General features: G+C 55.4%; 12 protein-coding genes across 12 annotated transcripts; 7 read left to right on the forward strand and 5 right to left on the reverse strand.

Moving 5' to 3' along the window:
* Nucleotides 1-62: 62 nt before the first annotated feature.
* Nucleotides 63-1,439, forward strand: ASPZODRAFT_69760 (hypothetical protein; the record flags this gene model as incomplete). Its single annotated transcript, XM_022729603.1, has 2 exons — nucleotides 63-1,178; nucleotides 1,257-1,439. 2 exons carry the CDS (start codon nucleotides 63-65, stop codon nucleotides 1,437-1,439), a joined length of 1,299 nt encoding a protein of 432 aa, XP_022579758.1.
* A 197-nt stretch (nucleotides 1,440-1,636) lies between these two features.
* ASPZODRAFT_69380 (hypothetical protein) lies at nucleotides 1,637-2,869 on the forward strand (the record flags this gene model as incomplete). The annotated part of the gene is made up of 3 exons (XM_022729573.1): nucleotides 1,637-1,933; nucleotides 1,998-2,066; nucleotides 2,123-2,869. The coding sequence occupies 3 exons, from the start codon at nucleotides 1,637-1,639 to the stop codon at nucleotides 2,867-2,869; spliced, it is 1,113 nt and encodes a 370-aa protein (XP_022579759.1).
* A 203-nt stretch (nucleotides 2,870-3,072) lies between these two features.
* On the forward strand, nucleotides 3,073-4,547 carry ASPZODRAFT_69526 (hypothetical protein; the record flags this gene model as incomplete). The annotated part of the gene is made up of 4 exons (XM_022729586.1): nucleotides 3,073-3,250; nucleotides 3,311-3,417; nucleotides 3,488-3,662; nucleotides 3,709-4,547. The coding sequence occupies 4 exons, from the start codon at nucleotides 3,073-3,075 to the stop codon at nucleotides 4,545-4,547; spliced, it is 1,299 nt and encodes a 432-aa protein (XP_022579760.1).
* Nucleotides 4,548-4,631: 84 nt separating this feature from the next.
* On the reverse strand, nucleotides 4,632-6,732 carry ASPZODRAFT_70052 (hypothetical protein; the record flags this gene model as incomplete). Its single annotated transcript, XM_022729641.1, has 3 exons — nucleotides 4,632-5,693; nucleotides 5,761-6,225; nucleotides 6,298-6,732. 3 exons carry the CDS (start codon nucleotides 6,730-6,732, stop codon nucleotides 4,632-4,634), a joined length of 1,962 nt encoding a protein of 653 aa, XP_022579761.1.
* A 1,062-nt stretch (nucleotides 6,733-7,794) lies between these two features.
* On the reverse strand, nucleotides 7,795-9,607 carry ASPZODRAFT_69414 (hypothetical protein; the record flags this gene model as incomplete). The annotated part of the gene is made up of 5 exons (XM_022729575.1): nucleotides 7,795-7,899; nucleotides 7,949-8,047; nucleotides 8,104-8,861; nucleotides 8,947-9,376; nucleotides 9,440-9,607. 5 exons carry the CDS (start codon nucleotides 9,605-9,607, stop codon nucleotides 7,795-7,797), a joined length of 1,560 nt encoding a protein of 519 aa, XP_022579762.1.
* Nucleotides 9,608-10,855: 1,248 nt separating this feature from the next.
* ASPZODRAFT_561941 (hypothetical protein) lies at nucleotides 10,856-12,818 on the forward strand. Its single transcript, XM_022728593.1, has 2 exons — nucleotides 10,856-11,257; nucleotides 11,314-12,818. The coding sequence occupies exons 1-2, from the start codon at nucleotides 11,109-11,111 to the stop codon at nucleotides 12,533-12,535; spliced, it is 1,371 nt and encodes a 456-aa protein (XP_022579763.1). The 5' UTR covers nucleotides 10,856-11,108; the 3' UTR covers nucleotides 12,536-12,818.
* Nucleotides 12,819-12,961: 143 nt separating this feature from the next.
* Nucleotides 12,962-13,471, reverse strand: ASPZODRAFT_133895 (hypothetical protein). The gene has a single exon (XM_022723385.1). The coding sequence runs from the start codon at nucleotides 13,461-13,463 to the stop codon at nucleotides 13,092-13,094; it is 372 nt and encodes a 123-aa protein (XP_022579764.1). The 5' UTR covers nucleotides 13,464-13,471; the 3' UTR covers nucleotides 12,962-13,091.
* Nucleotides 13,472-14,890: 1,419 nt separating this feature from the next.
* On the reverse strand, nucleotides 14,891-15,280 carry ASPZODRAFT_34478 (hypothetical protein; the record flags this gene model as incomplete). The annotated part of the gene is made up of 1 exon (XM_022728262.1): nucleotides 14,891-15,280. A coding segment is annotated over one exon (390 nt), but the record flags the coding sequence as incomplete, so codon positions are not given.
* Nucleotides 15,281-15,915: 635 nt separating this feature from the next.
* On the forward strand, nucleotides 15,916-16,348 carry ASPZODRAFT_17477 (hypothetical protein; the record flags this gene model as incomplete). Its single annotated transcript, XM_022727031.1, has 3 exons — nucleotides 15,916-16,038; nucleotides 16,119-16,202; nucleotides 16,268-16,348. The coding sequence occupies 3 exons, from the start codon at nucleotides 15,916-15,918 to the stop codon at nucleotides 16,346-16,348; spliced, it is 288 nt and encodes a 95-aa protein (XP_022579766.1).
* Nucleotides 16,349-16,924: 576 nt separating this feature from the next.
* On the forward strand, nucleotides 16,925-18,079 carry ASPZODRAFT_17478 (hypothetical protein; the record flags this gene model as incomplete). The annotated part of the gene is made up of 1 exon (XM_022727032.1): nucleotides 16,925-18,079. One exon carries the CDS (start codon nucleotides 16,925-16,927, stop codon nucleotides 18,077-18,079), a length of 1,155 nt encoding a protein of 384 aa, XP_022579767.1.
* Nucleotides 18,080-18,226: 147 nt separating this feature from the next.
* Nucleotides 18,227-19,207, forward strand: ASPZODRAFT_17479 (hypothetical protein; the record flags this gene model as incomplete). The annotated part of the gene is made up of 1 exon (XM_022727033.1): nucleotides 18,227-19,207. The coding sequence occupies one exon, from the start codon at nucleotides 18,227-18,229 to the stop codon at nucleotides 19,205-19,207; it is 981 nt and encodes a 326-aa protein (XP_022579768.1).
* On the reverse strand, nucleotides 19,177-21,328 carry ASPZODRAFT_119430 (hypothetical protein). The gene is made up of 7 exons (XM_022721226.1): nucleotides 21,101-21,328; nucleotides 20,656-21,032; nucleotides 20,458-20,586; nucleotides 20,074-20,404; nucleotides 19,674-20,005; nucleotides 19,511-19,610; nucleotides 19,177-19,438 (listed from the first exon to the last, which is right to left on the reverse strand). Exons 1-7 carry the CDS (start codon nucleotides 21,203-21,205, stop codon nucleotides 19,262-19,264), a joined length of 1,551 nt encoding a protein of 516 aa, XP_022579769.1. The 5' UTR covers nucleotides 21,206-21,328; the 3' UTR covers nucleotides 19,177-19,261.
* Nucleotides 21,329-21,568: the final 240 nt, after the last annotated feature.

The following is a 21,568-nucleotide window of genomic DNA, read 5'->3' on the forward strand; positions in this document are numbered from 1 at the left end:
TCTACTACTCTATATTACTCTCACTCTCTAAACTACTTTCTATACTCTCTCTCTCTCTCTCAATGAACCCGAATAACGCCGGGCAGGCTCTGCTCCCAAGCCAAGCACCCACCCTGTTCCGCCCGCTGTCCATCCGCGCCGTCACCTTCAAGAACCGCATCTTCGTCTCCCCCATGTGCATGTACTCGGCCGCCTCGGACCCGGCACATCCTGACTGCGGCGCCCTCACAGACTTCCATCTCGCCCATCTGGGCCATCTGGCCATCAAGGGCGTGGGCCTGGTCATCATCGAGGCCACCGCCGTCCAGCCTTGCGGGAGAATCTCCCCGAATGATGCTGGCTTGTGGAGTAGTAAGACTGCTAGTGCTGGTGCTGGGAATCAACTCGAGCAGCTCCAAAAAACGGTCGCCTTCCTGCACAGCCAAGGCGCAAAAGTAGGCCTCCAGCTCGCGCATGCAGGGCGCAAAGCATCCACTCTCCCCCCCTGGATCTCCGCTCAAGCCAGAGCACAAGGCACCCGTATCGGCAAGGCGGATCGCAGCGTGAACGGGTGGCCGGAGGACGTCGTGGGCCCCTCCGGAGGCGTCGAGCAGCGGTGGAGCGGCGAGGACGACGAGGCCTCCTTCTGGCCACCGCGCGAGCTGTCCATCCCCGAGATCGAGGAGATTGTGCGCGCCTTTGCAGCCAGTGCGGCGCGCGCGGTGCAAGCCGGCGTCGACGTGCTCGAGATCCACGCCGCCCACGGCTATCTCCTCCATCAGTTCCTCAGCCCGGTGACCAACCGGCGCCGCGATGCCTACGGCGGCAGCTTCGACAACCGCATTCGGTTGCTGCGCGAGATCGTCGCCGCCGTCCGTGCCGCCATCCCGACCACCATGCCGCTCTTCCTGCGCATCAGTGCCACCGAGTGGTTGGAAGACTCCGCCGTCGCCCGGGCCTGCGGTGGCTCGTGGGACCTCGCCGCCACCAGGCGTCTGCTCCCTCTCCTGCCCGACTGGGGGGTCGACTTTCTAGACGTCTCCTCCGGTGGGAACCATCGCCACCAGCGCATCACGCCGCATCCAACCTACCAGGTCGACCTGGCGGCCCAGCTGCGCCGCGAGATGCGTGCCCAGGGCATCATGACCCTGGTCGGAGCTGTCGGGCTCATCACCCAAGCCCATGCCGCGTCAGCGATCGTCCAGAACAGCGACCATGACAACAACAATGACAGCAATGACAGCGCCGCCGCCGCCGATCGCCAGCTGCACCCTCAGCCGCAGCAGCCTGACGAAGAAGCACAGGCCGCCGAGAACATGCTCAGTGGGTCGCAGCCGTGTGCCGATGCGGTCCTCATGGCCCGTCAGTTCCTGCGTGAGCCTGAGTGGGTGATCAACGCTGCTAAAACGCTGGGCGTGGAGATTTCCGTTCCGGTGCAATTTGCGCGAGCTCTGACCTAGCCATTGTATCCATTGTATGGTCGATAGTCGTATTCGATAGGTACAGATACCGCTAGTGATAGTCGATAAGCTGTCGCAATCCCAGGATTGGATGACGATCTTGCCTGTCATGTACATAAATCAGTATCCATCATCTTTATCATCTCCCATCAATCTTATCATTTTACCATCCTTCGTACTGCCGATCCCCTCGCCTAATGTCCTTCTTGTCGATCCCCGTGCTGGACTATTCCCTCGCCCAGGAGCCCACCAAGACGCACTTCCTGGCCTCTCTGCGCCATGCGATCGTCAACGTGGGCTTCTTCTATCTCAAAAACACCCCCATCTCGCCCCATGTGCAGGCCCGCTTCGTCGCCCTTGGCCAGGCGCTCTTCGACCTGCCGATCGAGCGCAAACTCGCCGTCGAAATGGTCCACAGCCGGCACTTTCTGGGCTATTCGCGTCTGGGAGCCGAGATCACCAATCTGACGCAGGACTTTCGCGAACAATTCGACGTATTTTTTTATTCTTTTTTCCTAATTTTCTTATCGACTTCTTGTTCGCTGTTGATTGCCTCAGTTTGGCACGGAATTGCCGCCCCCCTCCCCCGATGCACCGCTGTACCACAACATCAAAGGGCCGAACCAGGTATTGATCGTTTCATCTTCTAATCGTTTCATCCCGAGAGTTGACTGATCATCAAGTGGCCTGATGAAAGCGATATCCCCGGCTTCCGCGTCGCGCTGGAAGAATACCTGGCGGAAGTGAGCCTGTTGGGCGACAACTTCAAACGACTCATCGCCGAAGCCCTCGATCTCCCTCCCACTGCTCTGGATGGCTTCTTCGATGATCCGCAGCAGTACAAGCTCAAGCTGATCAAGTATCCGCCGCCAGAGTCGGCAGACAGCAGTCCCAGCCATGGGAGCAGCGACGTCCAAGGAGTCGGCCCGCACAAGGACTCCGACTTTATGACCTTCCTGCTGCAGGCGACACCACACACCGGCCTGGAAGTGCAGAACAAGGCCGGGCAATGGATCTCTGCGCCGCCTATCCCGGACACGCTCGTGGTCAACATCGGCCGCGCCCTGGAAGCCCTCACGCGCGGCGTCTGCACGGCGACCACCCATCGCGTCAGTCTGCGGCCGGAAAACTTCGTCGACGCCCAGGGCAACCCGCTGGGGCCGCGCTTCTCCTTCCCCGTCTTCCAGGGGATCTGCCTCGATCTCTCGTCCGACTCCCTCGCGCTCAAGATCCCGACGCACATCGCCGACCTCGTCAAGGACGAGAAGGTCAAGAGCGACGCTGAGGCTACCTTCAACTCTGTCTTCCGCGGCAACATCGGTCAGGGCACCCTCATCGCCCGGATCACCAGCCATCAGGATGTCGGCGCGCGGTGGTATCCTGATCTTTTAGCGGAGGCGCTCAAGGGACAGAAACAGCAAAAGCAATAAACCAGACATAACATGACATATAGCAAATAACGTAAGACAAAGAACATACCATAGACAAATCTCGTATTCTCGGCCTGCCAACTGCCGCCCCGAGCGGCCGTTCACCAACGACCGAGACAGCCCAAATAAACCGGCCCCCTCGCCTTTCCCCCTCACCAGGCATCTTGAATCTACTTCCCTCTTCTGTGCAAGTCGGCATGAACATGGAGAAAGACCCAGAGGAGCAGAGAGACTCGGACGGGCAGACTGTCTCAGAGGAAGAGTGTCAAACCGTCCCTGAAGCTCCGAAATTCTCGCCCGCCCCGGATGGAGGCGCGACGGCGTGGCTCGTCGTGCTGGGAGCCTGGTGCACCTCCTTCTGCAGTTTCGGATGGATCAACAGTGCGTGAAACCGGCAAGCTGATTTGAAAACCCTTTCTTCTCCCTCATATCTTGCTTTAGGCATCGGCGTCTTCCAGAGTTACTATGAGACGAACCTGCTCAGCACCTTCTCAGCCAGTACGATCTCATGGATCCCCTCGCTGCAGGTCTTCTTCATGTTTGCAATGGTGGGATCGGGAAAAATCATTGAACAAGCGAATTCATTTGGATCGGTTTGGCTCACCAGGTTCTTGGTAGGGCCCCATCATCGGAAAGCTGTACGACAACTATGGTCCGCACTGGCTGCTGGGCGTCGGCACCTTGATGCACGTCTTTGGTCTGATGATGGCCTCCATCTCCACGAAATACTACCAGCTGCTGCTGGCCCAGGGGGTGTGTAGTGCCATCGGTGTTGCCGCGATCTTTCAGCCAGGTATGCATGAACGATGAATAAGTAAACAAGAACTGACATTTTCAAGCAATCAACTCCGTCGGGACGTGGTTCGACAAGAAACGCGGTGCGGCGTACGGCATCCTGTCGACAGGCTCGAGTATCGGCGGCGTCCTCTTCCCCATCATGATCAGCCGGCTGATCGACGAGCTGGGGTTTGGCTGGGCGATGCGGATTGCCGCCTTCATGATCCTCGCCCTATTGATTGTCGCCAACGTCACGGTGCGGGCGCGTCTGCCCCCAGCCCCGAAGAAACTCTCCCGACAGGACCTGATCGAACCCTTCAAGGAGGCCGAGATGCTGCTCACCCTGTTGGGCTTCCTGCTCCTCACCTTCGGCATCTTCGTCCCTGTCAACTACCTCTCCATCTCCGCCCTGCAGGCCGGGATGAGCGAGAATCTAGCCCAGTACCTGCTCTCCCTGCTCAACGCTGCCAGCCTCTTTGGCCGCCTGTTCTCGGGCTTCGCCTCTGACCGTATCGGCCGCTTCAACATCCTCGTCGCCGTCTGCTACCTGGCGGGTATCGTCGTGCTTGCCGTCTGGATCCCGGCCACCTCCAATGCCGCCACCATCGTCTTCTCCCTGCTCTTCGGCTTCGCCTCGGGCGCCTATGTCTCCCTCGGCCCAGCGCTTATGCTCCAGCTCGGCCCCATCAGGGAGATCGGCTATCGTACTGGCCTCCTCTTCCTCGTCAGCTCGTTCGGCGGCCTCACCACCAGCCCCATCGCAGGCGCCATCCTCCAGGCCCAGAACGGCTCCTACACCGGCATGAAGATCTTCTCGGGTGTCTTGTTCCTCGCCGGGGCCACGGGCGTCTTGGCTGCTCGTGTCCACCACACGGGCTTTACCTTGCTGAAGCGGTTTTAGAAGGAATCTCCAAGAAAGTAATTTCCAAAAGATAGAATACGTATGGATGTATATATGTATGTATATACGAATGTGAGTATACAATCAGATATGTGTGTCAAAATATTGCATGTTAAATGTTTGCGCAAAATCACTCCAATCCGTGAACAGCATAGGATCTATATCCCAGTGAAGCGGGTCGAGGGAATCTTCGGGGATTCCATCTCGGGGGGCCCCTCGATCCGGCAGTACCTGGGCAGCATCGCCGCACGGTTTGTTTTCTGCTTGTCGCCGCAGCTGGTTTGCCTTGTCCTTCAAATGGCGCAGGATCGCCCATTTAGGGCCAGGCATGGGGGTCGACGTAAGGTGTTCGATCTGGTAGAAGGAAATATCGACTGCCGTCCACGCCCGCTCAAGATTCGCACAGCCCGGGTGCACGCACAGATGCCACAGGATGTATGTCAGAACGTAGTAAGGGATATACGTGGTGAGCAGCCAGAGAAAGCTGCGGCAGAGGTCGTCGAGGACGAGCTTGGAGTGTGCCTCGAGACAGCCCACGGCCGCCAACAGGGCCTGCTCGGCGGCCTCGGACGACGGGTGGTTCTCAGCCGTATCACGGCTCAGAGCCTGCTGATACACCATGAACTCGACCTTGAGGATCAACAGATTCCCGAGCAACACGCTCGCGCGCTGAATCGGCACGTTCATATCGCACTTGTAGAGATAGACATCGTACAGGCGGGTTTTGAAATCACGCAAAACTTGTGGAGCCGACTGGGTGCGTTCCCCAGGCGGGCGAGTCACTTCTCGCAACATCTTACTCATCGCGCAGGTCATCAGCGAGATCGACGTCTCCGTCCAGTGCGGCTTGTCTGGCGGCAGCACGGTGGTCGAAGCCGAAAGGTCGCTGTCATCGATATTCGCCGGCATCTGCGTGTCCGCGGCGTACATCTCAAACCCGCTGTCTAGGTAGAGCCCGTGATCTTCAGCTGCCCGACTGTCACAGCCAACGATCTGCCACCATAGTCGCCGTCGGATCTCGGCATCGAGCGGAGTAAGGTTGAATTGTTTCCCGTCACGGTGCAGACCCATCGACTGCGCGGTCCGAATGAGCAGGCCATTCAGCGCCCAGGCAGACCGGCCGTTGTGATGCGCACGTAGACAAGTCTCAGCAAGTCACGTCAGCTTGAAAGCTTTTTGTTTGGTTTTTTTATAAAGGGGGAGGGTGTCATACAACATATAGTACTATCGCTTGCAGTGCAGGAAGGGTTGGCGTCTCCAGAAACGACGCATGGCACAAAGCTGTCTCCAGCCCCTCCCGATACCTGAGCAGAGCAGAGACCCTGTCCATCTTGAGTAAGGTGGCCACCTCTTCGGGTGAAAGGCTGGTCACCGCGGAAAAGTAGATGGAAAACAGCAGCGCCGCCAGATCGTGGGGGATGTCTTTCGTGTTGCTGATGGCACCAAAGACGACACTCTGCATGCTAGGGATGTGCAGTATTCGCACAACGGGGCTGACGTTGTTGGTATAAACCTGCCACAGCTGCGTCGCTTCCCAGCGAGTCGGATACAGATCCAAGACCGACGCCGCCGGTCGATGCGGCTGGAAGATCAAGCCATGCCCGAAAATGGTCGCTCGCGTGGCGGAATGATGGGAGAGGTCTGTTTGACTGCGGAAGGCCGATTGTAGTTCTCGTTCCTGTACACTCTCAGCCGGGGGAAAAGGAGGAGGAGGAGGAGGAGGAGGAGGTTACAAGCCCGGATTTGATACCTTTTCAAGGACCTGCGACATCAATAGGTCATTGATATACGGCGTCGATGACCCGCCTGGGATCAAGATGCCTTCACTTGGCGACTGGCTAGACTCTGACTCCGTGTTCGATGATCCAATCCCCCGGTCGCGCGACACTATCGCCGCGGCCTCGCGGGCACCGCCGGGCAACGAGAGCGCCGTCAACGTCCGCTCCAGCCGCGCCAAACGCTCCGACACATCGGATATGGACGTCTTCCCTGCCCTCCTCTTGCCCTGCACCGGCCCAGGATACCGACAGGGCACCCGCAGCCGCACACAGTTGGAGCACGGGCTGGCCTTGTTGCAGCGGACCTTGCGCTTATGGCAGTGCAGACACGACCGGGGCACCTGGTATTTGGACGGTGGAAGCGACTCGTCGTCCTGCTGCACGTTCAACTCCTCTTCTTCTTCCATCCTTCTCAGCTGTCAACGCAGTGGGTTGTTGCTTCCTGCTGCAGGACTTCCTCGTCGTCTCGTCGTCTTGCCTCGGTCGTTCGGCGATTCGGAAGCCGCGTGGCTCCGAGGCGATGACGTAAGCCACGTGACAGGGGAAATCATATGACATCACGTGTGCCGTTCACGTGCACATCACGAGGTCAGCCGTCAATCGTCAGCGACAATCGGTCAAGACGCAACGACCTCTTCCTGCCTCTCCAGAAGGGAGTCTTCATCCGATCTTCTACGCATTTTTGAGATTCTACACGATAATCAGGGAGACCCTCTTTCCTCACAGCGGGCAAATCACCGTCTGGATTCCCTCCTTGGCGCCAAGCGTACCCTGGATATGACGATGGATTGGCTCGGATGGCGCCAATGCCAGGAGGTCAACAGGGACTCCGCAATAGAATTGACGGATTAATTAGATTAATATCGAGGATGTGTTTATATTGCTGCCTTGCATTTTCCCTTTTCCCCCTTGGAAAACTTGGTTGACCTTTTCTGCCACCACTGAGTACGCAGTGCCTGGACAAAAAGTATATATCGAGTGAGTCAGTCAGTGAATCGTTGCGTGGGAGACTCAAGCAAGACTAACGACTATCAGATGGATTTAATTACACTTCTCTCCCTCTTCCTCTACCTGTCCCTCGCTGCCGCTCAGACCAACTGTATCGGATCGGGATATTACTGCGGTCGCGACCTGCGTCTGAAAGCAAACTATATCTACTGGTGTCAGGACCCGGCCACGAACCCGCACCCCGTCGTCAAGGACTGCTACGATGGCTGTATCGCAAATGAGGATAGATTCGTGATCCCGGATTGTCTGTCGGCGGGGCATGTGGAGAGCGATAATTCTACTCTTGCGGATGGGTGAGCTGGGAGGAAGAAAAGATTCTCAGGAATAAATATAGTATTAAGAATGATGGTGGTACGTCTGCCGTAACTGCGTCATTATACATCCCACGTATCATACATATATCAATAAATCATCATGTTGGCATCGGCACACCCCCATGCCATTCCATATAATTTCGCATTCTATCCACTTCGGCGACCATATGGTTCAAAGGGAAGACCTGCGGCAACGATTCCCATCACAATGTAGAGAGCGGCGCAGATATAGATCGGAACCGGAGTATTGGTCTGATCGATCAGTAAGGAAAACAGAGAAACGGAATGCAGCGAAACTTACATTGGCTACCTTGCCGACTATCGCGCTGATGATCCCCATGATTCGGTTCAGGCCAATCGCAACGCCGTTACCCGTTCCGCGATGAGCAGAGGGGAAGACCTGTCGAGTTAGACATAACATAAAAGAAGAGAAAAGAAAAAGAATTAAGGTCTCACCTCCGGCGTATACGCATACAGCGTTCCGTAGTAGATGTTCAAGCAAAAAGATATGGCACAGGTGAAGCCCACATTCTGGCTCTCGGTGCGCACCTGGGTGTAGCAGAAGAAGAAGATCATGGTGACCATGGCGCCGATGATCATCGTACCGCGCCGACCCCAGAACCACTTGGAGCGACACATGAAGCCGGCCAGGACGGGACCAAAAATGCTGCACACATTGTTGATGGCGTAGTTGCGCCAGGTGATGTAGGCGCTCGAGGTGCCGAAATCTGCACCCCGCGAGGCCAGATAGGTGGGCAGGAAGACATTGTACAGCGGGTAGGCCAGCCCGATCAGCAGCCACGAGAACCAGACCAGCACGGTGGACAGGCCGGTCTTGCGCGTGACAAACAGGCCGCGCAGATGGAAGCCGACCTCTGCGAGCGAGATGCGATTCTTCGAAACCCGTGCCGTGGGGCCCAGGGCTTGGAACTGTTCCAGCGTCAGGCTGCAGGGGCGGTTATTCTTCTCGGCGATATCCTGCAGCACCCGGACGACCTGTTCGTCCTTGCCCTCGGCGACTAAGAACTTGGGGGTCTCGTGCAGTCGGATTACCGTCACCCGCAGGACAGACAGGATCAGGACAAAGACGCCCGACGTGTACATGACATACCGCCACCCTTCGTTGTTCTTGTAGGTGCACGAGGCAGCGTCGGCGCACGAGTAGCGAGGCAGATACGCCCAAGCAAAGAGTCCGGCGATAAGCTGACCGAGACCTGATAACGACCGATTGTTAGACCGACTATTCGACCGAGTATTGGTTCGGACAGGGGGGCCAAAAAAAAAGCAATCTAAGCTTACCCCACCAGGCCGCCATGAGAGTCAACAGCCACTGCTCCTTACTGGGCAGATACTCGAGAAACACTGCCGTGTCCAGAACCAGGTTCCCGCCAGCGCCAAACGCGGCCAGGCAGATAAACAACCCCAGAACAACCCAGTTGGGGGAGGCACCAGCGACGATCGTGAAGACGGAGGAGATGAATAGCGACACATTGAAGGCGAAGCGCCGCCCGATGATATCGGCGGAAAACCCCCAGAAGATGGCCCCCACCAGCATTCCCACGTACACGGCGATGGTCAGACCGGTCGAGAAGCTTGGCTGGAACTCCAGCTTCGCCTGGGTGGCGATGATGGACTGGAGCAGTAGAAGCAGCGAGTCGACCGCGTAGCCGAACCCGTTGAGACAGAACAGCTTCCAATGGTACGCGGTAAACCCGATTTCGTCAATCGCCTGTTAGAATTAGCACTGTCCATCCTCCTCTCCCTCTCCCTGCCTCTCCCTCTCTCCACCTACATTGTTGATCAAGGTCATCTTCGCCGCCAGCACCTCATCTTTGATCTCCCCAGACAACAGGTCATTCTCGCCAAAGCGAATCGATCGCGCTTCCACCCCGTCGTCGCCCTTCTTCTGCTGGTTCTTGTCTGCCACCATGGCAGCGACTGCGCGATTCTCGACGTCCATTGTCGCTTGAGAAACAGCTGAGTCTCACGGAGAGGGGGGGGGGGCAGTAACCCCTCGAGTATTTATCTTTCACGCGCCATTTTATCTTCACGTGCGCGCAGTCGATCCCAAGTTTCAGCTTCACCGGCGGCACGTGGGCGTCACGTTGTCGACGCAGGCATGGAGTGTCTTTCCATACTGATTGGCCGCAGGGCGTCCCGTGCTGGCCAGGGCGGCTCTGCTTGGCTGCATTCCTGAATCCTGAGGTGGTATTGAAGCTAGCACGTGCCGTGTTGGCCTGGGGGCCTGAGGCAGTCAGGCTTGATAAGGTGTCACGTGCTAGCATGTGACTATTCTGCCAGATGTGACTGTCTTGACCGCCTTGAGTCATTGACCGCCTCAAGCCTGGCTTCCTCTCGCTCAAGGCCATTGTCAGCAGCTACTCCCTGCTTCTGCTGTTGTCACTGTCTCACGGCAACGGCCGGAAGATAATCTCCGTCGTGCCACCCGTGGAGTCACACGTATGTGCTGCAGACGCATGCGAGATGCGGCCAGATGCAGGACTACGGCAGTGGGCGGGGAGGGGACAGGCAGGTTACTCCGTACAGGTTGACAGCTGTGTCGTGGATGAAACCCACGATTAAACATCAAGGTAAATGACAGACTGGAGCTGTTCTCATAGAGAGAAGATGATCACTTCTACTGGTGGGCAGATGGTGATGTTCTCTCATGAAAAAGCTGACGGAGTGTTCCAGAAATGCCAGATGCAACACCACCGTTGAGACTCTGCGTCCACTCAAGGAACGAGCTGTAAGTCTAGTCTACTTGAGACGTCATGGGATATCGCTGAATACCCAAAAAGAAACAGCAAGGGAAGCGGCAGAGCCCAAAGCGTTGCAGGTAGTGTAACGACAGAGCTGCCACATTCAACCCTTCAGGCCCTTATACCTCCCTACATATCAAGGTTACCCAAGGAGCGTTCGGTTGCAGCCAGGATCCATGCCAATAGACTGTAGAGACCGGGGAAGGGAAGTGTCTGGCTGTTGGTGGTGAAGAACGACGTTCCGCGGGAGTCACGAGATGGTCTGAAGAGACGCTCAACGCTGATTGGAACTGATTCACACACAGGCCATGCCTCGTCGCTGACAAGGTTTCCACACGCGAGCGGAATCCTCTTGAAGACATCTCGAGGCTTTACCAAACCTGTCTCATCAGACCTATTTCCACCCGCCAATCCAGGAAGACGCAGTGAAATCATCCCATGGTCGCCGCCGTCAGGTGATTGGCGGCGTGCGAATGTCTGAGGCAACCACCTCGCCGTCGACGGACTTGGCAATCTTGTCGCGATGGGAAAGTCTGGAGACGAGTGAGTGGGTGCTGGGTGGCCGGAAGAGGTTGCGTGGCGAGGGATCTCCTCCATTACCACGGTTCGGGCCTTGCCGCCGGGGTTGACACCCAAGATCAATTTCATCATCCTCTATTTTTATCCTGGTAAGACAGTTGTGTTGCTATAGATGCCCGAATGGGATACGAGAAGCAACCAAAAGGATGGAGAGTATCACCAAACCTTCCGGCTGCCTCTATAAGAAGGCGTCGTCGGCCTGGTTCCGGGCTGTCACTCTCTTCTAGATCATCCTCATCAATCACAGTCGCTTTCTCTTATTTGTCAACCACTCGCTTGGTTTACTAATCAGCTCCTTCGCTTGTTGATCTATATCTTCATCCATATACTATATACAACTTTGTTCAACATCACCAACTATGCGGCCTACGACCCTCTTCCTGCTGGCACTCTCTGGCTGCGCCCTGGCGCTGCCGGGAGGCTATCACCAGACTTGGCCCAACGCCACGGTCACAACCAGCAGTACCAGTACTCACTCCACGGAGGATCATTCCAGCACCACCCACTCTACCAGGTCGAACACGGTCTCCCTGACTACTGATCACTCTGGCGGAGGTTCCACGATGGTAACGACGACAAAGGATCATCATCCGACTACCACCGCTACAGAGAGCTCAATGACGACGACGACAAAGGAGCATCATCCAAATTCCACTACCACGGAGAAGTCGATTATGACGACGACAACAAAGGAGCATCATCAGACCACCACTGCCACAGGACAGTCCACAACCGAGACGATATTCACGACGGTTGAGGAGACTACCACCATTACCGACACGATCACCGCCACTACCTTTGTGCCCTGCTCGACGGCCGTCACCACCACACGTGGGAAGACCATATACAGCACCTGGCTGACCACCTCCGTCTACACGACAACCACCTGCTACACGACCGAGGTGCCTCACACCACTTGGATTGCTCCTCCCCCGAAGACGACGACCACCACGAAGGCTGCTGCCCCTCACTCCACCGAAGAGACCGCCACTACGACCACCACTGCTCCGGTGGTTGTAGTGACCGCTGCCACGACCTGTCCGGCGGCTCTCACCGTGACTGATATCGCGACTGATACCGTGACGGATACCGTCACTGTGACTGCCTCCAGCCCTTGGGGCCCTACCGGATGGACTGGAAACGGCGGTGGCCACTGTAGCAAGTGCGAGACCATCACTTACACGGTCACCACGGGTGTCACCAAGACTTGGGTGCTGCCTCCTCCTGAGACCACCGCTACCGTCATTACGACGGGCAAAGTGACAGAGACGACGACCACGAGCAAGGAAACAGAGAAGACAACGACCAAGTCGAAGCCGACGCATACAGCCACAGAGACTACTACCACGAGCAAAGTCACCGAGACCACCACCAAGTCGCAGCCCAAGACAACTACCACCACCCACACCAAAACGCAGGGCACAGGCTCTCACCACACCCAGAGCCAGACCAGCGGAACAAGCAGTGACCATACGACTTCCACTCGGACTGCGACAGGAACCGGCGGGGTAAAAGTTCCCAAAGGTCCGACCCACTGGCGCCTCTAAGGAAATACTCCGTAGCGATCAATGGTCATCCTTTGTTTCGTATCGCTAGTCTCTACTGAACATTTCTCGTTTACCCTTTGAACTTTGAATATATCTTGATGATGTGGTGAATGTTCTGCAAGAGTTGTTTTTTCTCCCTCAACTACTTCGATGGACGCTCCTTATGCTGCCAACTACTGATGCCGATAGGTATAATATCCGCTCCTTAATATCTAACTACATTTTTTGAATATATGAACTATATTTTTCAATGTCATATCAAATTAGCTTTACCTATGAATTTTCTTAAATTTCATTTGTAAGCTTCCAGTCAATACGAACAGTGAGACATGCGCCTCAAGAATGGCTCGTGCCACACCCAGTGGTCATAGAAGGTGAGACATGCCATCCGGGATGACGTTGTAGTTGTAGAGTCATTATAGTCATTCTATACCTCGTCAATACATAGGTGGTAGTAAGGATTGAAGCCACTATAGTGTCACTATTGAACCTACTAGAACCACCACCATGTAGGTAGTATATTTACGTAAAAGCAGGATGAATTCCTAGACATGATTCAGATCTCCTCATATCCAACCGGCATTTCCCTCCGGGCAATCCAAGCGTCGATACCCTCGGCAAACAAAGCAGGATGGGACAAACTCCAAGCATGCATGGCCTCGCGAACAAGGAACGCCTTATTCTCGGTCTGGTTCTTCGCCGGACCAGTCTCTTTCAGTGTCTTCCCTTGCTCTCGCGTCGTCTGTACCGGATCCTGTCTCTCCCCCGCCAACACGCAGACGCGAACCCCAGACTCGCCCACAGTCTTCCACACATCAGGCCCCGTACACGTAGAGCTCGTCAGCCCGTCGATGATGGCGGCGGAGAGGCCTGCCCGCGCACTACTCGCTTGCATATCCGCCTGTAGCTCCTCCGTCACGGCCGACATGTCTTTCCACCCCTGCAACTTCAGCATCCAGGCTATCGGGATCGGACGCGTGAGTGTGGTCAAAGTCGAGACGACACCCTTCATCAGCCAGGGAGGAAGAGCGGTGCCCCCCTCTCCCTGATCAAGCCGTCGCGCACACCCCGTCACAAACAGGGAGAGGATTAATTCCGGATACTTCGCTGCGAGCGAGAGAGCGAGATATCCGCCCAGCGAGAGACCGACAACGTGCGCGACACCTCCCCGAGCGTGTGTGCGAATCAACGCCGCGATGAACTCGACCGCCGTCGCGTGTGAATACCGGATTTTAGACGACGCGCTACCCTCTGCGCCGTGTTGGGGCAGATCAGCGACAAGCAGGTGGTACCCCTTTAGATGGGGGACGACGCTGTTCCATTCCTGCGCGGATGCGAGGCTGCCATGAAGCAAGACGACGGAGACCGAGGCAGAGGGGTTGTGTTCTTGGAAGGAGAGACTTTGTGCTCCGTGCTCATTACTTACTGAGCTATCGTACATATCGAAGGTCTGGCAGGTAGGAGTGGTTGTTGGCTGTCTGTCTGCCTCCAGGAACAGGTAAAGAAAGATAGGCAGCAGCTTTGGCGTGGGGGCCGTTAGCAATGCATAAATAATGAAGATAAATAAATAATCCTTGATACCCGTCATCAATACGGATTATAGATATAGCACTTATATCTATTGAATGATTATTGATAGTATATTAAGCTCGTGTCCTTGAATGTGAACAGTTTACAGGTAATCAATGGTAGCTACTAAAGTGATGTTGATTGTTCGTTATAGAGCCGTACCTAAACCCTTCCTCAGTATTCGACCTTCGCAAATTCCACGGGGTGCTCCATCTGATCGGTCACCTTGATCTTCTTGCTGGTCTTCTACGCCGGCGTTCCGATGTAGGAAATCCCCTTGTGGTCCTCGAAGATCGCCCGGGTAGTCTCCAGCGTCTGCCCTGATGTCTCAGGAACAAGAACAACACGTAGAAGAGCATGACCGTGTTGAACACCGCGAAGATGGTCCGGTTTAGCATCTTCAGCTTGAAGATAACCAAATACGTAGCATTCCTCCACCGGTCCTGACGGGTGAGTCAACGGGGTAGGAACAACATGGCGGTGGAGAGGAAAATGGCAAGGATCATATGCAGGGCCCAGGACACACGCCAGGAGGCAGTATTGTACCCTTCTGAGTTCTCTTCACCGATGAATGAGCAGACGTAGGAGATACTCCTGCCTCACCAACCACTGCTAGAGGGAGCTCTGACCGATTCAGGGCAGGATTTGATCACACAACCAAGCCAGTCAGCTCATTTATCACTCCATCCCATGGATGATCCTGGAATTATATTTCTCTCCCTCTCTCTCAGCCCAGCACTGGACGCACCATCCTAGTCGTCTCCCCCATTGATCCACCGCTCCAGCCCGGAACCCCTTGCAATGCAGACAGAAGACCTTGAAGACACCGTCGACAACTATCTGGGCCCCTGGTCCGTAGCGCGCAGCACCTGTATCTCTGGGCTGCAACCCACATCGGATGCAGAACCGTCGTCCTGCGTCACGCCCGGATCTGTCTCGACGACTGTGCAGCATGCGATCGGCGAAACGGCTGGCGGGGAGCAGGCGTAGACAGTACCGGCATGCGTAGAGGTTCTTCTGCCGGGCAAGTGATGAGCTCTCTGCAACAAGCAGCTCCGCATGAGTCAGTGGCGGAACGAGGTCGTATAGATACACACAGGCATGCTTGAGGCAGAGAACGTCTGGGAAGGTAAGGCAGTCGGCGATAAGCAGGTGGATTTCGGCGGGAAGCTGGAGGAAGGAGACCATGAGGAAAGGGGGGTCTAAAGACGATATTCAGGGTATTTCCCCATAATACCGGTCAATAATGCTTCGATTTGGTCCATCTCATTGTATTCCTTTGAGCTGGGGAAGGAGAACGATGTCTTGATTCCTCATCGAAGGCAAAAACATCTCTGGCGTCTTGCTCCGATCAACAGGCGGTATCTCACGTGGTTGGAATTACCCCGGCAGAACGTGATCTCGATATGAGGCGGTGAGTGAATCCGGAAATTTGTTGACATGAAGAAAGGAGATTCCAACAAGCGACACAAACAACTCATCGCAGTGCTTCTTCAAGCAGATGAATCCCTCTCTAGACCATGATATGAATGAGTCAATCTGGGAAGCCTTATCTCCGGGTCTCGTCCCGTTTGAATAACAAGATATGGCTCTCGAATTGTGAGGCAGTCCTTATCGCTCTGGTCGTGCCGAGGCTGCTGAATCCCATCCTGTTAGTATTGAAGATACAAAGCAGACGCCGAAACTGTCTTCAAGATCAGTTCTCCTGGCTCAAATGACAAATAGATTGATCTCAGGCGAAAAGTCCCACTGGCAGACCACTGATTCCTCAGCAATCTAGTCTCAGCTAATGGGCCTGGCCTGTCTTTGGCATGCTCGAGTCTCTCTGGACTTGGGACGTCATACCAGCTGTCGGTGCTTTTCTTGACGCTTCTGTCTCGCCTTTAGATGCCTATATTGGATACAGTGGTCGAGACTTTGCAGAGGACAATGGTGTGAAAATAGGACAGGGACAAGAGCCACTGTGGTGCTTGCTCATTTCTGGAGGCTCTTTTACTAACTAGCCATTTACCAGACTGTGATCTTACCATTCGATCGGATTCCCGCCGTGGAATCGAATCAAGAAGGAGACCCGAACGAGCTCATTGCCATCTTCGCTGTAAGCGGCTTCCCTTGTACGACACTCACAGTACAACCTCCTAGAGCCGATGAGATGATCTACAGGCTGATAAATACGCTTGTGCCAAGGGTGTGGCCATCTTCATCACCACCACCACCTTGGGCCCAGGAGAGCAGTCTGCCTAGTGCGGCATCCGAGCCCAGTATATGGAACATGCATTGCCGTCTCTCGAACCAGAGGACCCGAGTGGGAGAAGACCTGACGAGATCTTTATTCAAGTGCCTGTTGTTCATATTGTCGGTTATCCCACCCAGGCCACAAGCACACATGCCATTATGCATCACAGTCATAGCGACAGTAAGTGGGAGTGGGCATTTCGTGCTTGTATTCAATATCACAGGAGCGCTGCGTCAAGGAGAGGCCTGGAGAAGTTCAACAATATGACAAGTTAGCCTTCAGCAGTGGGATAGTCTATCATAGGATATCCCTGTTCCTTGGATACGTACTTTTATGACTGGTGACCAGAGGACCACTGGCCTTGTCATCTATTCATACGACTCGTCCATCAGTCAGCAATTAGCTGATCCTAAAGATCACATCAGCGACCATTTCTCTCGGTTATTCCTGCGGAGTGTCCATCCGAAATTCGGGCTTTTTCTCCGAAACTCGCATAATTCACGCGAGGATAAGAGTTGACTTTTTACAATTATTATTACAGAGTGAAGAGAGGGAAACCAAATTCGAAGTTCAATTCAAACAAAATGGCTTCCAAAAGACTGTCGATGGCCGTTCTGGACGACTTCCTGGACATTGCGCGGCCGCATTTCGCGTCTATCCCAATAGATAAACTGCCCATTACTATCTTTCGAGACACGCTGCCAGCATACACACATCCACAGACCACAGCAGCCCAGCGAGAGGCCATTGTCGACCGCTTGAAACCCTTCACCGTGCTCTCCACCATGCGCGAACGCACACCCTTCCCCGCCGACCTACTCCGCCAGCTGCCCAACCTGAAATTACTGCTCGCAACAGGCACACAATTTGAAACGTTCGATCTGCACGCCGCGCGAGAGCTAGGCATCACTGTCGCTGCGGCCCCGGGCAAGGGCCGAACAGACGGCAGACGTATGCAAGGGCGCCCCCCGCGTCCGAAACTGGACATCAAGCAAGGGGGCAGCCATCCGACGACGCAGCATACATGGGCGCTCATCTTAGCGCTCGCCCGCAATGTCGCGAGCGACGATGCCGCGATGAAGGATCCCGCTCGGCATGCGTGGCAGACGCAGCTGGCAAAGGGGTTGACGGGCGCGACGCTGGGGGTCGTCGGCCTGGGTCGGTTGGGTGCTGCCGTCGCGCGTGTGGGAACACTCGCGTGGGGGATGAAGGTGGTCTGCTGGAGTGAGAATCTAACACAGGAGAAAGCCAATGCACAGGCTGAAGCGATGGGATTGTCCCCTTTCCCCTCTGCCTCCAATAACGAACACGAGCAACCCACCTTCCGGGCCGTCAGTAAGGAGGAACTGTTCCGAACGGCAGACGTGGTGAGCGTTCATTACGTACTCAGTGAACGCTCCCGTGGGATCATCGGGTCCCAGGAGCTACAGCTCATGCAGGACTCGGCGCTGCTGATCAACACGTCGCGAGGGCCCTTGATCGACCAGACGGCCCTGCTCGCTGCACTGCGCGAAGGCCGGATTGGAGGCGCCGCGCTGGACGTGTTTGATATCGAGCCTCTGCCATCTGATAGTCCATGGCGATCGACGAGCTGGGGAACACAAGGCAGCAGTAACCTGCTCATCACGCCGCACATGGGCTACGTCGAAGAGGGGATCATGCACACCTGGTACGAGGAGACGGCGGAAAACGTGGAACGGTGGCTATCAGGGAGTGAGATTCTCCACCGATTGAACTAGGAATATGTCCATGGATCTAGGGTATTACTGGTATTATTGGCTGTATTGAAGCTTGTCTTACCCCTCTTCCCCACACCCTCACTGCGCACAACCATCTCCATCCCTTCAATACTATCATTTCCAGCTCTGCCTCTATCATCCCTACCAATGCCGCGAATTGCTTTGATCGGATTAGGCACCATCGGCCTGTCGATGGCGGCCCTCCATCTCGACCGGGAAGACACGAGCGTGGCCGTGTTCGACCCACGGCCAGACCTGAACGAATACATCCGCCGCCGTCTCCCACAGCTCCTATCATCATCCCAAGGAGGCCCCGTGGATACTCTCGTTGACACCCTCTTCTCGAACAGCCGTCTGTCCATCCACGATACCCTGTCGAGCGCGGTCTCCTCCGCAGAAGTCATCCAGGAACAAGGACCAGAAAACGAGGCCTTCAAGCAGAGAACATGGCGCGAGATTGAAACACTCGCACTACCCTCAGCCCAATTTTGGAGCAGCACATCAGGAATCGCGGCGTCGATCCAGAACGTGCAAATGACCGATCCGTCCCGTCTACTAGTCGTCCACCCGTTTAACCCGCCGCATATCATGCCGTTGATCGAGATCGTGCCCGGCCCGACGACAAAGCAAGCATGCGTCGATTTCGCCGTAGCCTATTTCTCAAAACACGGACACCACCGCCCCGTTGTTGTGAGGAAGGAAATCCCCGGTTTCGTGGGGAATAGACTTGCCTTTGCTCTCTTCCGCGAGGCATGCTCGCTCGTCAATGAAGGCGTCGTGCATGCCCGTGACCTCGATACTATCGTCATGGCGAGTCTGGGCCCGCGGTGGGCCACGCAGGGTGTGTTTGAGAGTTACCATGCTGGGGGCGGGGAGGGCGGTTTAGCTTCCTTTCTAGATAAGCTGGGCGGGACGATGCAGCAGGTCTGGGATGGCCTGGGGACTGTGAATGTGAAACCCCAGAATGTTGATGCTCAGGATGATGGAGTCCAGGATGATGGAGTCGTTCGGTGGAAGGAGAAAGTCGTGGACCAGGTGAACGAGGCGTATGGGCCGTTTACTGCAGATAAGGCCAAGAAGAAAGAGACCTTGTTAAAACAGGTGTTGGACGTACAGAAGGATATATAGATATTTCGAGTCTGAAGGAAAAGTAAATTGAATCGCTACCTGCTCCTGCTACTGCTATCCCTGGCTGACGCCCTGGCTGGCACCCAACTCCTTCTCCAAGGCCTGTACATCAACACGACCCTTACCACTGCGCACCATTTCGACGTCCGGAACATCGCTGTGTTTATTCCTGTCGAAAATGGCGTCGATCTCCTCCAGCGTCTTGCCCTTGGTCTCGACCCAAAAGTATGCCTGGCGGGTTAGCGAGACTGATAGAAAGAGAAAAAAGAGAGAGAAAAGGGGTAGAGGAAGCGAGAAACTAACGATGAGACCGAAAATGACAACATCCCACGAGGCATTGACCATGTACATTTTCCAGCCGATGTTGGCCAGGCCGATGGGCATGATGAAAACAAAGACAAGACTGGCAAGTTAGTAGGTAAAACGAAGAATCGGAGAGAGAAAAGGGAAGACAAGAAAAACTTACGCAAGGCCATTCAAAGCAAAAGAAGAGAATGCTAATCCGTTCGCTCGGATGGAATAGTTCATCACCTCTGGCGGATAGATGTACAGCAGCGGCGTCCACGCGATGGAGTAGAAGCCCTGGAAGAGGAACATGACGGCGACGTTGCCGTATACAAGACTGCTTGACGCGCCCGCCGGATTCTCCGCATACAGCTTCGACAGACCGCCGATGATGAACAGACAGACCGCGAGCAGAAATTCGGACAACAGCGCGGTCGACTTGCGGCCCCATTGGGCGGCCAGGTGAGTGCCGGCCAGACAGCAGAACAGGCACCAGACGTTTAGCACGACGTTCTAGACTTGATTAGGGATGCGATGCACGCTTTAAATACGTTGATATAGAAAAGATGAGGAGAACACACCGCTTGCAGCTGCGCCGTCGTGTTGGTCACACCGGCCGTGTCGAGCTCGTCACCGAGATAGTACGAGGCGATGATGTTGCCCGCGATGCACGAAAAAGGACCAGGCGACATGCCGATGAGAAAGCGCTTCCGCGCGGTCGGCGTGCGGATCATTTCCATCGGGCTCATCGTGTGGCCTTGATCCTTTTCCCATTTCAGCGTGTCCACGATCTCCTTGTATACTGTCAGGGCCACGGGATCCGACAGCTTGCCGTCAGAGTTGGTCTGCGCCACGACGATCCGGGCCTCGTCGTAGTACCCTTGATGAACGAGCCAACGGGGGGATTCTGGGCTTCAAGCGGGTTAGCAGGGGATCCTTTAGAGATGTCCGACGAAAATACATACATGAAAGGAAGGATGATAATGCAGAGCAGCGAGAAGATGCCCTGGAAGAGCGAGGGGGCTCGCCATGCCCATGTTGACTGCCACTGGCCGGTCCCGAGAGTGATTCCAGCCGCGATCAGGGCCCCAACACTAATGGTCAGAAGGGAGGAACCAGAAGAGAAAGAAAAACAAGCAATTTCTGTTTAGATGCTTGCTCACTAGTAGAAGTCATTCAGGATCCCAACCCCCCAGGCTCGCCATCGACTGGGGAACGTTTCCGACAGATAGACAGGGCCCGCCACGCCGGTGATTGCCGAGCCGAACCCAAGGATGATGCGCCCGACGACAAACATGGCGATATTCTGCGCCGCCGTCTGGATAATGACGCCGATGATGGTCACCAACGAGCCCCAGAAGATCGTCGGGCGGCGGCCGAGACGGTCGGACAGGATCCCAGCCGGCATTGGACCCAGGACGCCGCCGATGAAGACCGAGGCCGTGTTCAGACCCGTCGTAGCGGCGTTGAGGTGGAAGTAGTCGAGATAGGAGGGCAAGATGTTGAGCCCGTTCAGCATCGAGCCATCATAGCCGCCAGTCTGTGCAGTAGTACTATAGTCAATACTCTCTCTTCCATTGTACAAAATAGCAAGAACAGTCAACTCACTGACGACTGCACCATGGAGCACACAAGCAGCAGGCACGCAAGGGGAACGGTCGTCTCGGGTACCCACGCCGGCATCCATGTGCCTGTGGGGGTTTTCTTCAGCATGATGGACAGGCCAGATGGGCAAACAAGCACTGCGTTGATCTTGGCGTACAGCTGCAGGGTTCTCTGTATTTATATATATCCGGGGTTACTATCTGTCACCACCACTTCTCTGCAGGTCTGATACTGGCTGCGGGTTAGCCTCTTTACGCCTCATCATGTAACATCTGAGGAGTCATGGCCGATCAACCCATTGAACTGACAGCGACAATGCGGAGGGGCCTTTGGCCGATCTTGGTGACACCATCGGACAGATTTCCCCTCACTTGAGGTTGCAGCCACTATCGAAAGATAAGGCGGTTCGAGTAGGAGGAGGGGTGATAAGACGTAGGTCTCTCTGAATGCTGACTAGATGGAGCGAAGTGA

Source organism: Penicilliopsis zonata, assembly GCF_001890105.1.
Source record: "Penicilliopsis zonata CBS 506.65 unplaced genomic scaffold ASPZOscaffold_11, whole genome shotgun sequence".
Lineage (NCBI taxonomy): Eukaryota > Fungi > Ascomycota > Eurotiomycetes > Eurotiales > Aspergillaceae > Penicilliopsis > Penicilliopsis zonata.

Coding starts and splice junctions, on each gene's coding strand:
- ASPZODRAFT_133895 (XM_022723385.1), bottom strand. CDS start 13,463: ATGTCGGCCGTGACGGAGGAGCTACAGGCGGATATGCAAGCGAGTAGT.
- ASPZODRAFT_561941 (XM_022728593.1), top strand. CDS start 11,109: ATGGGATACGAGAAGCAACCAAAAGGATGGAGAGTATCACCAAACCTT. Junction 11,258..11,313: donor GCTTTCTCTTATTTGTCAAC/CACTCGCTTGGT, acceptor ATCTTCATCCAT/ATACTATATACAACTTTGTT.
- ASPZODRAFT_119430 (XM_022721226.1), bottom strand. CDS start 21,205: ATGCTGAAGAAAACCCCCACAGGCACATGGATGCCGGCGTGGGTACCC. Junction 20,587..20,655: donor ATCCTGAATGACTTCTACTA/GTGAGCAAGCAT, acceptor TCTGACCATTAG/TGTTGGGGCCCTGATCGCGG. Junction 20,006..20,073: donor CGACGGCGCAGCTGCAAGCG/GTGTGTTCTCCT, acceptor AATCAAGTCTAG/AACGTCGTGCTAAACGTCTG.